This window comes from Papaver somniferum, unplaced genomic scaffold, assembly GCF_003573695.1.
Source record: "Papaver somniferum cultivar HN1 unplaced genomic scaffold, ASM357369v1 unplaced-scaffold_22, whole genome shotgun sequence".
Taxonomy (NCBI): Eukaryota; Viridiplantae; Streptophyta; class Magnoliopsida; order Ranunculales; family Papaveraceae; genus Papaver; species Papaver somniferum.
This window is the reverse complement of record NW_020632152.1, coordinates 1,857,751-1,875,552: the sequence shown is the minus strand read 5'-3', so window position 1 is coordinate 1,875,552 and position 17,802 is coordinate 1,857,751. Positions and strand designations below refer to the sequence as shown.

Genomic DNA, 17,802 nt, shown 5'->3' with positions numbered 1-17,802 from the left:
TTTAGTCATATCACACCATAAATAAGAGCGTGAATGGAAATGTAAAGTTATCCCAACACAATGATTCTGGAGATCAATCTAATTCACCCTACGGGGTTCCTCAGTGAACGTAGGCGTTAGTGCCGAACCACTTTAATCATTGTCTTCTTTGATTTAATTTATGTCTAATCGATGATCCGACTCAATGATACGCATAATTTATTAACAAGAACCAATAGTTACCAAGAACCTAAACCAATGAATATGATTTCAAGATTGGAGCAATATAATGTAGAGAAAAGAAGAAGAAGAAGCCACCAAAGTAAATGAATGCAGATGATATAGAAGGGTTTATATATATCATTGATTCGCCCTTAATTATACATCATTCATTCTTAATACGATTAAGAACCAACCACACGGATTAAAGAATAAGAAATGCAGTGAACCAACCACAGATATCTGATACACGGCAGTGATGATTGGATTGCAAACAGCTTCTACTTCCTTGAATTTCTCGTCGTAGTCTTCCTTGTCAGCTGCTTGGTTCTCATGAAGCCACTCAAGAGCCTCCTTTACTGCTTCCTCAATCTTCTCTTTCCCATCTGAATCCAGCTTGTCTGCAAGCTTGTCACTATCATTCACCTGGGTCTTCATGTTATAAACATAACTCTCCAAGCTGTTTCTCGCCTCGATCTTTTCCTTGACCTTCTTATCTTCCTCTGCGAAATCCTCTGCCTCTTTAACCATTCGGTCAATCTCCTCTTGGCTCAAACGATCCTTTTCAGTTGTGATAGTGATCTTCTCTGCGTTTCCACTTGCCTTGTCTTCAGCTCTTACATTAAGAATACCATTGGCATCAACCTCGAATGTGACTTCAATCTGAGGGATTCCTCTTGGAGCTGGAGCGAGTCCAGAAAGATCAAACTTCCCAAGCTCCCTGCAGTCTTTGGTCAGGCTTCTTTCACCTTCGAAAACGTGTATAGAGACAGTGGTCTGCTAATCCTGGTAAGTGGTAAAAAACTGAGATCGCTGGGTTGGGATACCTGTGTTCCTAGGGATAACCTTGGTCATCACACCACCAACGGTTTCAATACCGAGAGTAAGTGGAGCGACATCCAAAAGAAGAACATCTTTGGTTTCATCACCACCTTGTCCGCTCAATATACCTCCTTGTACAGCAGCACCATAAGCAACAGCCTCATCTGGGTTGACACCTTTGCTTGGCTCTTTGCCGTTGAAGTATTCTTTAAGGAGCTGTTGAACCTTGGGAATCCTGGTACTTCCACCAACAAGGACAATCTCATCAATCTGGTTTTTCTCTAGTCCGGCATCAGCCATAGCCTTCTTCACAGGTCCCATGGTCTTCTTAAATAGATCACTCTTCAATTCTTCGAAACGAGCTAGGGTAAGTGGTTCAGAAAAATCCAAGCCGTCGTATAGAGACTCAATCTCAACACGGACTAGATGTTGGTTACTCAAAGCACGTTCACACTCCCTCCTTAGCTTCCCAAGAGCCTTGTTGTCGTTGCTGATGTCCTTTCCGTGCTTCTTCTTGATCAGTTTAAATCCATAACTCTGTGATCAAAGTCCTCACCTCCCAAATGTGTGTCTCCGTTGGTCGAAAGAACCTCGAAAACTCCATTATCAATATTCAAGATACTGACATCAAAAGTACCACCACCAAGGTCAAAAACAAGGATGTTCTTCTCTCCGTCACCTTTTTTATCCAAACCGTAGGTGATAGCAGCTGCAGTTGGCTCGTTGATGATTCTTACGACATTTAAACCAGCAATCACACCAGCATCCTTTGTAGCCTGTCTCTGTGCGTCATTGAAGTATGCAGGTACGGTCACAACAGCATCTTTAACTTTCTTTCCAAGAAACGCTTCAGCTGTCTCCTTCATCTTAGTAAGCACTGATTTCCTCAGGACTGAAAACTTTAGTTTCCCCAATATCCTTAAGCGTAACACGAATATAAGGCTTCCCATCCTTATTCACGACGTTATACGGTAAGAGTTTCATATCCTTTTGTACATTTTTATCGCCAAATAATCTTCCAATAATAAGTTTTTTGATATCTTTCTTTATAATAAGAGACCCCAAGTCGCCACATGTCGCAGCCACAATCACTCTTTGATTGTGGTGAAGCCATGTCAGCACAAAGTATACATGTCATCGCTACCTGATTGGCTATTCCAATAGGATATATATGATCCAGTAGATGATTCCGAAGTTTCCTCCAACAGTCGCAAATTCAAGAGTCACGATTTCTATAAGACATAACCCAGTAGGCAACCCTAAAGACCCCATCCAACAGTCGCCATTGTTTTTAGACATAATCCAAGACATAATTCAAACGAAACACCGACCACCAAACGCCACCTTTCAGGTTAATTCTTACCGACATTTGATTGAAAGACACCAAACGGTGCACTTTCTGATAAATTTAGAATGGAAAAGAAGATACGTATTTGAAGAAAACATATTTCTGGGTATTTTTAGAAGAGTTTCCCCTTCAATTTAGTATTTCAAGAAATATGTTTTCGTCAATCTTATAGTACTACTAAAAGACTTCAAATCTTACACGAAAAGACATGTAGTTTGCTTATTTTAAAATCGGAAAAGATGCGTTTTCTGGAGTTGCATCTTTATTTCAATATCTCAATAGACACGTCGTTTGCTTATTTTCTCTATAAATACTCGACAAAATCGGCTTCACAGATAACCAACGATATGTAAGCTTGCAATGGATATGGAAACCAGCAAGATGCAGATGAGGAAGAACAAACAATCAGCAAAGAAGATAACCGTATGACAACTACCCATTCACATTCCGTTATGCATACTGACGGATCGGTTGAAAATACTACAACCTCAATTGTGTGCCCAATTGATCTCACAAAGTTTAATTCAAAAAAAACAGGTGAACACCAGACCTTACGATAACTTCCGAGATAACATTTACAACATCGTTACTGAAAGGTTTTATATTTTCCAATATATGTGCGACAGAAGGAGAATCAAGCAAGAAAAATTCAAAAAGGAAGGAGACTATACATTTCAGAAAATCATTTTCACAAAAATTTATCCCAGGTACGGTAATGAACCTATTAGGTCTAACAAACAAGAGTTCAGAATCATACGCACTCACTATATGCGCACTATTAAATAAGAATTTATATATTGTCCGCTAATAAATCCCAGTAATGCCTGTGAATTTAGAAATTATCCAATCTTTTGTGATATTAGATTTAAGCTTTATTTGTGGCATGCAAAGCAAAAATATGGGAACTATATACATCAACGTTGGATGCAATTGGAAGAACCAAATCAGTAAACACAAACATCAATAATGGTCATGCGCCGTATGTCTTCGGAACAAACTGAGCATCGGCGGTGAAGTACCTATTCAGATATGTCAATAAAGAATATGATAAATGAACTGTCGCTGTTATGTTGAGTTATTTGTTCTTTGATGTTTTTCAAAAAAAAAAAGAAAAAAAGAATTAACTTTCAGTAATTGTCAGTTTTTCCCCAATGTGAACTTCATTCCAATGTCATAATAAAACTTCATTCAGTTTAACTGCGACTTACTCTGTTCAGACTTATACTTTTTAACAATGTCATGCTCAATTGCTTTATCAAATAATTTCAACACCTTATAAACAGAGCTAATCCCCTATCTCCAAGTTTATCAGCTTTGGAAAAATTATCTGTTGCATTACTGCACAGAAGTGAAGTTGCAAGTATTCTGTAATTAAGACATTATCATTGGCATCTTCCAGAAGAAAACAACAGTAAGTTTAAAGTTTAAACCAAATAAGTAAGACTATCGGATATAGGAAAGGTAACATACTTCAAGAAACAACATAAATCTATATATCCCTAAAAGTATCATGCATGAGGGTTAACTACTCAATGGCTGAAAGTACTGCAATAGCCGATGGAACAGCTATACTGTACCAAGTTAGGACGAGCTGTTCCCATTCGTCCGTTGCATTATTAGACTAGTTTTAGATTATGAATTGAGATAAAGGTGATAATTTTATCAGAACACCAAGCATAATGGTTGAGTAGTATTGTGAAGAATTATGAAAAGATTTTTCATAAAATGGCAGTTCTAGGGATAAACAAGAAAATGATTTCTTAATGAAAGAGTAGCTTCCTGTTACTGGAATAGAGGGGAAAAAATCTACGTGCCATAGAAGTAGATTTGCTTAGTATACCTTCAAGAATACACAATTTTTCCGTTAATTATGGTTACATTAATACATATATTAACTTATCTGGGAAAGAGGTGGCTCATCCGCTCATGCACATTATAAGTGCAAATCCTTATAATGAATTACAAGGAAAACCAGATATCAATGTGCTTGCATGTGACTAATCCTTTTTGTGCAAACTAGGATCATTACTATTTCTTAATCTAATGTTCACTGCCTTGGTTCCGTTATTAATTGTTTAAACTTCGGTTTACCTGCTGTTTGATTTTCGGGGGCAATGGGCACAAAATAAAGTTAACATGGGACACTATTTTTAGCTTTCCACATATCATTCTAAGCTCAAACTATGTAACACAATACCGGTCACCAATTTTCAAGATTTTATATCATCAATATTGCATCTTTTTCCGGTGCGCATGCACCGGGTTAGACGCTTGTCGAAGATAGTTCCCTCGGGATCAGAAGCAGCTTGATTCTTTGCAGCCTCACCGATCAAACGCTCTTTAGAATTAGTAAAACCAACCCAAGATGGGTGGTTACCTTGGGCGTTTGCTATGATTTCGACATGTCCGTTCTTGTAAACACCAACACATGAATATTGTATGTAAATATTTCATCATCCACCATGTGTACAGGAAGAGACACGTGGAAGGCATGCAAAGCGAGATATCAAAACATGATAACAAGCAGTCATAACCTAGAGAAGCATCTCATCAGAAAATGTCACCGGTCAGCAGATCTGACGGTCAGGGACCGAGGATCACAGAGGTATGATGGAAAGGAGGAGCACCAGATAATACCCCTTGGGTGACAGTACATCCTATCCCGAGGAAGATCCCAGATCAACGGCTGAGAGAGAGTTTGACTGACGCAGATGTGACCAGACTAAGAGACACTTGTCTGACACGAGCAGACGTCCAACTGCCTGCATTAAATACCAAGAGATATACACGTGTCAATCAGCTCGTGGAATAAGCGAGGATAGCTCTTCGTATTCAAGCTTTGACCGCAGCATATGCCGAAGATCTCTGCGTAATGGGCACAAAGCACAAGAAGATAAGGTTGCAACGACACCTCAGAAGTAGGACCCACGTTCCAACCCTATAAATACCCCTCTCCACTAAGAGAGAAGGGGGCGACCAATCGAGAGCAATTATAGGAGAATATAGGAGAGAGAAATAGGAAGAGTAAGTAATCCCCTACTTCCGCAGACCTATGTGTACTCTAAAGTCATTCGACTATCTTTGTAATTATTCAATACATAGTGAAACACCAGCCCCGTGGATGTAGGCCTTAGTGCTGAACCACGTAAACCTTTGTCTTATTTACATTTCAGCACTTTACATTCAGCATTGAACTTCATGTGCTTTACATTTATACTTGTTTCTCAGTTTATCCCTTTATACGAACATTATGTATGATAATATTCGACTAGACAATGACAAGCTCGAAGGCTTTGAGTCGATGAATCAATATAATTATCCCCTTTACACATATGACGTACAATTTTAGAATTAGAATGTATGCGAATATTGTTTGTGAACACGTGGATGGCTTCGTGATTTATGTGTTCACAAATATGTTGTACCAAGATCAAATACCAACTACTGTTCCTAACTTTGTTGCTGCTTCCTCTTTGGATACTACGGAAAATACACATAAAACACTGCATAAGAGGAATAAGAATACCTTTAATGAAGAAGATGATGAGAACCCGCGATTTTTCGAAGAATACCCGTCCATACCTTGAAGGAGAAAGAAAAGCTAGCTCCTGTAGAAGGCAATGTGTGTGTTTTGCTGATATACCTGCGTGCTCCCTTTATACAAGTCTCGTATCAGGGCAGCTTTCCTACTTGTTCTCGTACACCTATTTCTATTCATATTCAAAATAGAAATACAAATAGAATAGGATACCAACTAACGAATATTTTTCATTTTTTTATTTTGTTTACGTGGGGTCATTAGAGGTTGGTCATGGGACCAATCACAATGTGACACCTTGCAAAAGAAATTGGGGGCAACTATTGACACGTGTCAAGTCATAATTAGTCCCATGAATTGTAAAAAATGAATCACATAACTAAGTTGAATATTTGAAACATGACCATGATCTCAAGTTGCCCTTTGTTCCCTTTTGTGCAGGTGTCCAGTAATTTTGTTATAGCGTGTTTGGATTTAATTCTGTTTTTGAAGAAATAGAAGTCAGAAGTCCAGATATTTTGCTTCACAAATAGTCGATTTTTGTGCTTCTAGAAATGGTTCTGAAAATTTATATTCAAACTGATTTTTTGTTTTTTGACTTCTAGAAGGCAAAAAATTATTTCTGAATGTGTATCGAAACGCGCTATTAAACTATGTGTGGTTGGAGATGTTAGTAATGTATACGGCCGCAACGTTAATAATGTATATGGTCGCAACATGTGATCCCCTTGATTTAGATGGGAATATTATTTTAATACCCCTCAAAATCCGCCCCTTAAATATATCCTTATTTAATTTTTGAAATTATCCATATCTTCTGAAAAATGGAAGCAATTAGCATAAGTTGTTTTTAGAAGTGGACGTAACTAATACAAATTGTTTTTAGAAATTGACACACCTTTATATAAGTTGCTTCCAAAAAGTGGAAGCAACTTTTTCAAGTTGACTCAAAAAAATTATTTATTACTCCTCGGGAGTATTTGTGCTAGGTGAACAAAGATGAGAATATTTATAACATTCCCACTTGATTTAGATTCATCTCTTTCGGCTCCCCCAAACCTCTTTGTTGTTGGATAAGGTTCCTTGGAGATGGTACGTGGCTGCAGACGTAATCATCGCCTACCCATCCCCCACCCCCACCCCCAAAAATTTAATAGGGCTTGCCCGTAAGGACCGGATGGCGACCAAAAATTTTCGAGCCAACCTATCCAGTGGACTTGTTATATTTCTACTCGTTCGATTTCCATCTTTTCAATAATAGATCTCGGTGTTCGACCACCTTGTCTTAAAGGAACCATTTTTTTTGGGTTTCCAACCTTCAGCTTCTCTTAGGTGGTCTACACCAAATTTCTTCAATTTTGTTCACTTGTTTGTTGTGTTTGATTTATATTGGTTTTATTAGACGATTAGGATAGAAAAATTGTCCAAATAAATAATCATGTGATGTGACATGACATGACCTTTGCATAACAATTCTGGGTGTGTATCTTAATTTAAGTAAATAGCCTCCCGTTCCTAAATAATAGGCCGTTCGAAAATTGAATCCAATTTTCATAGATGAATGGAAAGTCCATGTCTAGTACCTAATGGAGTTGGATTTTAGAATTAATTGGTTTGGCCCAATAAAGTTTCTGATCCGGTTAGTTAGGTTAGTTTCAAATTTGGAAACCAAATTGAAACTTCGGAAACGTGAAAGGACTTGACCTTTCATACAAACCCCTTGATCAGAGCTCCATGAAGCGTCGTGATGTTTCAATGAAGAGGTATTAGATAATGTACAAATACTGTGCACACCTAGATTAGAAAAGATTAATCAATCAGAAACCTAATCATCATTCTACTTGCATTCTAAAATTTGTGTCAAAGAGAGAGTTCATCACTTTAAGTTTTGGTTCGTCGTTTCTCGAAGTTTGGAGTGCTACTACATCGAGAAGAAAGTCGTTGTATCCTATGACACAGAAATCGATAATCTGTAAGCACCAGTGCGGGGTGAATTTGTCTTAAGGCTAGAGGATATAATCCTTGCCTCGACTTTGGTTTGTCTAACTGAGTTTGCATCCTTCCTCTCTTTCTATTTTTCTCTGTTTGTTTCATTACAGTTTATACAAAAGATTGCCAACATAGACTGGTTTCTATAAATAGATGTTTCAAAAAAAAATAGGTTGGTTTCCTAATTGGGAAAGTCAAATGTTACTTTAGTTTTCTGGGACCACTTTTCTCTTAACTTCTTTTGATGACAAGTGTCATGTGGACCATTTCACTTTACTTCTTATGATGACAAGTGTCATGGGGACATTTCACTTCACTTCTTTTATTGACAAGTGTCATGAGAACTACTTTCAATGATTAGTTCTCTTAATTTCCTTAATTTTCTCTAAAAACAAGACCAGCCTATTAATTAGGAACGGAGGGAGTATGTGATTTTACTTAATTAAGATGGTTCTTCCTTGGACACTTGTTTACTTGTTTCTATGTCTTTAAACTTTTCCTTAAAAATACTTAGACCGAAAACTTTACTATTTTCATTCTTATTTTCCTATCTTGATCCATATCTATGTTTGTCAAGGATTACACTCTTACAAAAATGCTGGCAAATTTAACTGTTTTTAAAATGGTCAATAGAATAATCCAATTGTACACTTGAGAAATCTAGAAACCAATAACAAACCCTCAATATAGTGAAAGCAAACAATGATAATAAAACCTCGGATTAGATATGTATTAACAAAGGATTTAGCTACTCATATTACAAATATGATGAAGAAGATGAATAACGGTGGCTTCCCCCTAAAGGAGTAAACCGTTTAGATGTAGAGTTTGTGATATGACATGTAGAGATTGTTATCTTCTTTGCAAGGCCTTATACCTATTTATATGGGGTCTATAATTCTTGGTCTTCGAGTATCATAGTCGATTCCAGGACCCGACCGTAAAAAAAAAGTAGAGAAAGACCTAAAAAGAGTTCGTACTTTAGCCTTCGTAGTACACGTACTCCTTTTAAATAAAATTCAGGGACTTTTGGTACACATATCCAGTCTACGTATCCTATCATTTCACGAATTCCATATTCCGACAGTACTGTAGACTTCGATATTTGATAAGTTTGTTTAGCTCGTAATCTCTTCGTCCAAACTCGGAATTACCTCATTATTTTTCTGTTCTCTTCGTATTCAGTTCTTTTCGATATGGTGATGAAAAATCCTTAATTTGAATGACTTAAACTAGGTCTTTGACCCCTCTCTTCATTTTCGTCACACTTCTTCCACTTCTCTTAGATTGGGGCACTTGGATACTTTGATTACTTCTCTTCTTAGATCTTTTTATCACTTTATGACTCCTTTTGGGATGATTCACCTAACAAAAAATAAATAGAAAACAAGAGTAATTACAAGAAAACATGTAAGAATTATAGCTAAGAAAAGTATAGAACTGACATTCAAATCGTATGAATTATGCACTTATCAAGTATCCTCATACAAATTATCCATATTTGGAATTTATACATAACCATGTGTAATTAATGCTTATGAAAAGTGTATATATTTATCCATATTAAATTCTATAAATAAATTATTCATCAATATTTTTATCCTATTTTTTTTAATTAGTGTTAATTCATGGAAAAAATACCAATAACATGTTGTTTGTTAACTTATGATTTTAGATCGGACTTTATATGATAACCGGTTAAAAATTTGGACACAGTTTGACGTGTGTAAGACTATATCATTTGACTTGGTTGTCGGCTGCAATGGCGTCGTTGCATTGGATTGGCTCCATAAAGATATGTCTCGCCTCTTAGGCTCCTGCCACATGATAAGCATGAATAATCAAAAGACCTTGATGATGTAGTAGGATCGAGATATAAAACTTCTTGGGTTTTTTTCTTATTCTGATTCGAATCTGAATGCAGCATGGTACCTTAAGAATTATATGAGGATATTTTTTTACACCTTTTATATAAGAACGATAACAATAACTAATTACTCAAAATAGTGTGTAACAGAATGTGGTACCCAACTCAAACCAATTGCAATGAGTGGAGTCGCCTCTAAGCCTCTTCTATATATTGGGTATCTGGGCTAAAGGTTCTGTTTTATGTGGAACTATTATCCTCTATATACCCCCTCCACGTGTATGGAGAGTTTGGAGTCTATACAAAATGGGCTATTTAGACGGGTACCTCTTGTCATGGTAATTTGGAGTTTAGAGTCCTTGTATCATGTACGGGTATCTGCCTCCATGGTCGGGAACAAATTTTGGGTATCTACATCATGAACAGAGTATATGTAACCATCGTGCTTACCACGAGCTAGCTTAGGTATCATGATACAATGTGGGTATCCAATTTGATAAAAGTTGGCAATACTTGGGGCGGTGGGGTGCTCCCTTCAACTATATAGAGGATATATGCTACAAATTTGGTTTGTGTTGGACTATTATCCTCAACATTGTGTACTAATTCACATTTAATGCAGATTGATATGTACCTCACTGAAGAATCAACTCAAGATTTTCTAATTTTATGCATTAATTTTGGATTTAGATGCCGATATTTGTTTATGCTGTTACTTTTTAGGAACAAATTAAAATCTGCATAGATTCCCATTTAATGCACAATATTAAGGAACTATATAAACCGAACAAATTAATGGCATAACTAAATATTTAATTCAGAAACAAAACTATTCACTGCAATGGAGTATTTGAAAATGAGCTTCCTTATTATTATTTTTGTCCTAATTTTTTCTAGCCTTATCTCAACAACACACTCCATGGGTGAAAAAAAAAACTTATCAAAGGAAGAAGTAGATGACATAGAAATTGAGAGGAAATTAAGAGCTTTAAACAAGAAGCCGGTTAAAACCATTATAGTAAGTAAATTATGCCCTTGTTCATGTTCAAGTGTTTAACTTATATTTCTAGACCGGTAATTCACGATAAGATGACTTAGAGTATGGGTTCTTGAATTCATCATTCATATCAACTGTTTCTTTCTAATATTGTTTCCTTATATTTCAGACCGAGGTTGGTGACGTAGTAGACTGCATAAACATATATAAGCAACCGGCATTTGATAACCCATTGCTCAAAGATCATAAAATCCAAGTAAGATAAATTTATTTTTTGTATAAATCATTTATAAAAGCAATGACATGACTAGAAATTATTGAGTGTAGGGAGTCTAAATTTTCTAGGGTGGGATTAAAGTTTATAATTTATGCATATTATTTTATTTGTAAAAATATAAATGGATGTTAAAAAGGTAAATTCTTTTTGGAAATAGGATGAGTTGAAGTCAGGATAAGCCATGTTCTAGTTCTGCCCATATAATAGAAGGGGCAGACCTAGATAAGAATATGGAGGAAACATTTAGTCATTCTTCGTTGAATTCGCCTGCATTTGTGATCATAAGTCAATGTAACTCATAGATTTGAACAGTAACTTCCTTTATAAAAAAAATTATTTCACATTATATATGTATATATATTATCCAAAACACCATAAAGTATATATAGACTCCATAATGTTTCATTATACAATGTGATACTATTAATTATGATACTAACCGACTTTCCGACATTATTTATGGAATTTGACGTTTACATATATATACACAGATGAGTCCGAGATCAATTTCAGGAGAGACAAGAAGTAAAAATGTTTCAGCATCCTCTATTTTTCATGGGCTTAAAAGGGAACGATGTCCTTCAGGAACAGTCCCTATTCGAAGAATAACTAGAGAAAACTTGGTTAACGCTAAATATTTTGCAAAGAAAGTCGATCAAATTCATGCAAACGGTTTTCCAAACTTGGGTTTCCGTGTAAGTTAGATACTGTATTCCATGCGTTCTGATGAGCTTATTTCATTTGATTGTACAAACTTGTTAGCTGGGTTTTGTAGTTTGTCTCTGCAGAAGAAATCATTCGTGGGAAAAGATATTTCGGAGGCGCAGCTTCTATGTCTTTACATAACCTTACAGTGGATCCTGACCAATTCAGTACTTCACAAATTTGGATTGTGAATTCTCCTACTACGGATCAAATGAACGCCATCGAATTCGGAATAATGGTACGTTTTTGTTTTCTCGTATTCCCATTTTACCATGTCAAATTTGATCATTTTCTTTTTACCAAAAAAATCTCACTTTATTGGGTGATATCATAAATTTTTCAGAAAAATCCAAGCGTAGTTGGTGGTAATCTCCCTCGACTATTTGGTTATTGGATCGTTGTAAGTTTTATTTAGTTGTTTGTTTTCCTATCTTAATGTTTATTCAAAATGGTGGACATCTTGTGGAAATATGTATAACTCTTATTCATTGTATATATATTTCAAAACTAATTAAATTTCGGCGTTTAATGATAGTCCGAATCCTAAACTCATTAGAATCTTAATTCCAAACTTGAAATTAACATAAAAACTTTCTTATTACTAATTTTACAGAGAAATGGACACCGGATTACTGGTTGTTATAATATGGCGTGTGAAGGCTTCATCCAGACCCACCCTACTATATACATCGACCAACCGTTTTTGTACTCGTCAATATATGGCCACATATCATATGACGTGCATATTATGGTATACCGGGTAAGTTTGCATTTAAGTAAATATCAACTTAGGATTGACATGAAATCTTCATTACTGGAAAATATAAGGGAAGGAAATTCTTCGTTATTAATATACAGGAGGTACACTGAAAACATTTTTATACAATTATAGGCCCAAGATCACTGGTGGTTAAGAATGGGAGGGACTGCTGAAAGAAGTGAAAATGTAGGATATTGGCCTAATGTAATCTTTACGACTTTAAGAACCAATGCATCAGCTGTACGATATGGAGGATATGTAGGTTCAATGTCTGAAGCATCAACTCCACCGATGGGAAATGGATTTTTACCTCAAATTCAGAACTTTAACACGACAGCTTACATGAGACTAATGAAGTATGTCAACGAGGAAGGAGCATCTGTTGACCTAAACTCACATTCAGTGCTAACCAATAATGGAAGAGTACCACAATGCTACAACATTATGTTTGCTGGTCAAATAGGAGGGGAATGGAATAATACTATCGCGTACGGTGGACCTGGTGGGTACTGTAAGTAGTACAATGAGAATGCAATGATATGTCGATGGAGACGACCGGAACAATAATGTTGGTTTTGAAATCTGTCAATAAAAATCTGTCAGAAACAATTTCTTAGAATTGGGGTAACAAAGTGTACAAGTAGTCAGCACAATAAACAAAGTGATATCCAAAATGCTTATCACGAAACACGTTCACATGCATTATGAAGAATAACCCAATCCTAAAGAACCTTTTTCCTAAAATCATACTGAAAATCTTGATACTAGTGAAATTTAGTAATGGTATTCATACTTACAATCATAGTTTCGTTTCTCGAGTCGCTTTTTACCCAATAGTTTGAGCAACATCAATAGGTCTACGAGGAGGATAAAAAAGAATTGTCTAGCGAAATCCCCGAACTTACAATCAGATTCTTGAACAGTCTTAATATATACTAGCTTCTTTCTTTCAATTAATTCCTTATCATTCTCATAATCTGCAATTTCTTTAGCTCTTCTCATAAACTCAACAGTTGGGTTCTTAAATTTCATTTAAGCAAAATAAGATGTCAGGTGGTTGGTTTATACCAACCAAAAATAAATTACAGAACAAAGACAAGAAGACAAAGCATCATATCTGATAAACTTGAAGATAAAAGATGATAAAAGATGATAGAATGGATCTGAGAAAGCATCCATGCATGGCCTGTTATAAACACCGTCAAATATTTTCTACACATCTGGAAAGAAAAAGACGTAAGAGAAGCTCTTCGGATATTTCTTGCAGACAAAAAACTAGTAAAATGATTGGAAAAAAAACGGGAGATAATGGAAATACTCTTTCCATATATTATATTTCTTTTCCAGAAACGAAAGTAGTACATAAGTTATGCAAACTATATATTAGTGTAGGTGTAGATAATCCACAGGGCTAGGTGCATGATCCTAAGATAGGATACACCAAAGAACAAAGAGCGGTGAAGTATAAGATAGAACCGAACGGCACAAAGAACGAGGCATCACGTGGGTCGGACGTGATGGCCCAACAACTATCGGATGCGACATGACCCTTATCTTCTGACAGATCGGCGAACAATCAGAAATCACTCGGTCAAACGAAGAAAGATGGTCAAACAAAGGAACGAGAAGAAAGAAGGGTGGTGGGCCCGGGAAAGCGTATAAAATTGAAGCGAAATGAAACGGGCCTACAGTAATACCGCAAGTGCACGGTCGTCAGTTGTAGCTCGTGCAAGTACGGGTCGATCCACAGAGACTGGGGGTGTTTTGGAGTGTTTAGCTATTTTGGGTTCCTAAATTGTTGTTGGTTAACTATGAAGCCTTTTGGGCTTTGGGCTTAGGGTACCTTTGGATTATAGGCTTGTTTGATAATGAAGTGAACTGAGCTTGGGCTCAGTTGGTCTTGAAGTGCACTAGGCTTGGCCTTTGAAGTGCACTGGGCTTTGAATGTCAATGGGCTTTGAGTACCCTTGACAGTGAACTGGGCCTTTGGTGGACTGAATTAGGCTTTTTCCTTAAACCTGAATTGGACTGGGCCTTTAATTGAGTTCAGGCTTTGATTGAATCAGGATTTTACTTTAAAAGTGACATGGGCCTTTGTAATGACTGAGAACTGGGCTTGGTAACCTAATGATGAGCTGGGCTTGTGTTGTGAGCCAAGCTCAGTTGCAGCAGCAGCAGTGGAAACCAGGTTGCAGCAGCAGTGGTGCTGGCACAGCAGGAGAAAGGAGGCAGCAAGCCAAGGGGAAGAAAACAGTGGAAAATTAGAGCAAAAACAATGACCAATGGCCAAAGGCAGTGGGAAATGATGGCACAAAGGCAGTTAGCCTAAGGCAAAGAGTAAAGAAAGAACAAGATACAAAAATAAAATGGCAAGATCCTAGACATACAAATGGAATGGGAGGAGAAGAAGCTTTTCCACTGTTTTGCTCCTAGAATTGACTGTCTTTTAACAGCACAGTCAATCACAAGCAACAGTGGACACTAAATTCCCCCCATTTCTCAATGAGCTCAACTTCCATGGATTCTAAACTAAACTTCTGCCACTAACAGTGAACAAAACATGTCATTTGAACATTGTAAACCTAAAACTAACAGTCACTTGCATTATACTAACAGACATTAAAACTAAACAGACATTAAATCCACACTGAAAGACTAAACAGACATCAAGCACTAAAACTAAAACTTGCATTATACTAACAGACATCAAACACTAAAATTAACAGACATTGAGCATGAAATTGGAATTGAAATGAAATGCAATGAACATGAAATTAACATAAGGTAAATTGAACTAACAGCAAAGCAAAAAAAAATTGAAATTGAATTAAATTAAGAACCCTAAAATTTTAACAGTTGAAATTGAAATTGGAATTAAACCTAAAATTGAAATTAAACCTAATTGGTAACTTGGCTAGTCCAAGAACAGTTTTCTTCAACACCCCAGCGCTCAATTTATAGTTCTACACATTTTCCCCCAATTTCCCCCAAAACAGTTGAGGCTAGGGTTTGAGATTACTCACCCAATTTGACACAACAACTCCAGTTTGATGTCGACCCATGCTTTGTATGGCTCTCCTGCTCCTTTCCATGCCTTCAATTTCTCATTCTCATCAACCTATTTCACCTACTTCACACCTATGGCAGTGGCGTGAGAGGAGAAGAAATTGGTTGTTGATGGAGAAGTACAACTCGATAATGATGATGGGTTTAGCTGTGTAGGGGTGGTTAGGTGGTTATGGAGTAGGTGGTGGCGATGGCAGTGGCGAGGTGGTAGCAGGTGAGGTATGGTGGTGGTGGTAGGTCTGCAAATAGGGTGGAGAAGAAGCAGGAGGTCGATAGAATGGGAAGAAGGGGCTGTTTGGCTAGGTTATAGGGTTCAGTCACTATGGTGTGTAGCGAGATCATCGAGTTCGATGTTCGGCGAAGCTGAGCGGTGGATGGTGGAATTTGGAAGGAATCGAACGGCGTCAAGGATACGGGATTAAGCGATCGTTGGATTGCGAGATACAACGAATTTAACGGCACCAGATGGAGTTAGGTGATGTAGTGTGAAGCAGGAGCTTCAGACCTCGATGCACTAACGATGCTGCGACCATTGGATGTAGATGGATCCAATCTGACGGTTACAGGAGAATGGAAGCGGGTATGGATATAGAAAATGGGTTTGGGTAAGGGTTTTGGGCCTTGGGTATGCCAAGCCCATATCTTCTTTAAGAACAATTCTTCCTTCTTGAGCCCATTCCTAGATTTTTGGTCTTGTGCGCACCATTCTTTGCGGCTTCCTTACGTAATTTCTTCCGGCTTTTCACCACTCTTTAGCTCTTTTCCGCTCCGCAAGTCATCCAGACTTTATTTATTACCTAAAACTGCAAAATTAAGTAAGAAAAATATTTATTCTTGAAAACAATGAAAATACAGAATATGGGATAAAATGTAGAATTACTGCACAAAAGATGAGTTAATTGCCAACAAAAAGGGATAAAAATATACAATATTTGGCACTCATCAAATACCCCCAAACCTGAATTTTACTTGTCCTCAAGTAAAACAAAACTAAGGAAATCCTACCTATACCACTGTCGCTGGTCTCTCGAATGCATTTAGCGTATGCACTAAGCCTTTTAAACCACTAAGTGTCCCTAGTGGACGAGTTGAAGTCTCGTGAAGGTTTGCTTAGAACGTACCTACAAAGTTCTAGGTCAAAATATAAGCTCAGATTCCATCAAATGTGACATGTGCAAGTCAGTTTAAGCTCACAGCAAAATGGAGATGTCAATCTAGCTATCAAAGGCACAATCCTAGCACTGATAACAAATAAAGACATGTGATAAGAGTGTAAAGTGTATCTACACATGTGTAAAGAAAGATCGGATGTTATGACTACTAATCACCAAGAGATAGTTTCTCAGGCTAAGAACCAAGGTCGAAATCTAGCTAGCTGTCCGGACTTTACGAGAATTGTGAATGAGTTGGAGGTATTTCACAATTACTCGCGTTGTACATCAATGGCATACACCCTCCTTGCTTATTACAATGAAACAACAAAGTGACTATTTACATGACTCTTATTTACATTGACTACTCTCTTTTATTTTTGGAACAAGAGAGAATGGAATTGATAAATACTTGATTTTTTTTTTATTTTTTTTTTATTTTTTTATTTTTTTTTCTGAATATATACATCGTTTTTTTTTTTTTTTTTTTTGCACAAGAACTTGAAATTGATTTTTACATAAGGTAGCTCTTTTGATACATAACAAAAAGAAACAAAAAATTACATGACACTTTGCAAGAGGTAGCCCTTTTTGATGCACCCAGTTAAATTCGATGGTTGTCTTTCTTAATGTAACCTCCACCTTCTATCCCAACCAACCAAAGGACAAGCTAGTCAAGTTTCGTTCAGTATTCTAAAGTGATTGGCAATCGTAACTTCCTATCAAACACCTTGAAGATCGAGGCCATACATGTATTGGTAGATCGTGCGCGTGCAAATTTCTTATCACTATGTGAATTGTGCTAGAATCAGGGTGCCTAAATATCTAGACTAAGACTCCTAATAATTACATATTTGCACAAGAGTCAACATTTCAAGGTAAATGAGCTCCATTTTTTATGTTTTTTTTTTTTTCAATTTTTAATTTTTAATTTTGGTTTTTTTTAATTTTTTTTTTTCAAAAAGAAGGAGTTCTTGTTTTCAATTATGGCATATTATCAAAGTATCTACTTTTCACCCCCAAACCTAAACTAAACATTGTCCTCAATGTTTCAAAATATGAACAAAATTATAATACAACATAT

At 36.6% G+C, this 17,802-nt stretch overlaps 1 protein-coding gene and 1 pseudogene across 1 annotated transcript; one reads left to right on the top strand and one right to left on the bottom strand.

Moving 5' to 3' along the window:
• Positions 1–357: 357 nt before the first annotated feature.
• LOC113340545 lies at positions 358–5,948 on the bottom strand (annotated as a pseudogene).
• A 5,209-nt stretch (positions 5,949–11,157) lies between these two features.
• On the top strand, positions 11,158–13,020 carry LOC113340544. The gene is made up of 6 exons (XM_026585677.1): positions 11,158–11,172; positions 11,528–11,731; positions 11,812–11,979; positions 12,085–12,141; positions 12,355–12,501; positions 12,634–13,020. The coding sequence occupies exons 1-6, from the start codon at positions 11,158–11,160 to the stop codon at positions 13,018–13,020; spliced, it is 978 nt and encodes a 325-aa protein (XP_026441462.1).
• Positions 13,021–17,802: the final 4,782 nt, after the last annotated feature.

Excerpts from the sequence above, each read along its gene's own strand:
- LOC113340544 (XM_026585677.1), top strand. Across the intron at positions 11,980-12,084 it reads CCATCGAATTCGGAATAATG|AAAAATCCAAGCGTAGTTGG; the intron begins GTACGTTTTTGT and ends TAAATTTTTCAG. Across the intron at positions 12,502-12,633 it reads TGCATATTATGGTATACCGG|GCCCAAGATCACTGGTGGTT; the intron begins GTAAGTTTGCAT and ends ATACAATTATAG.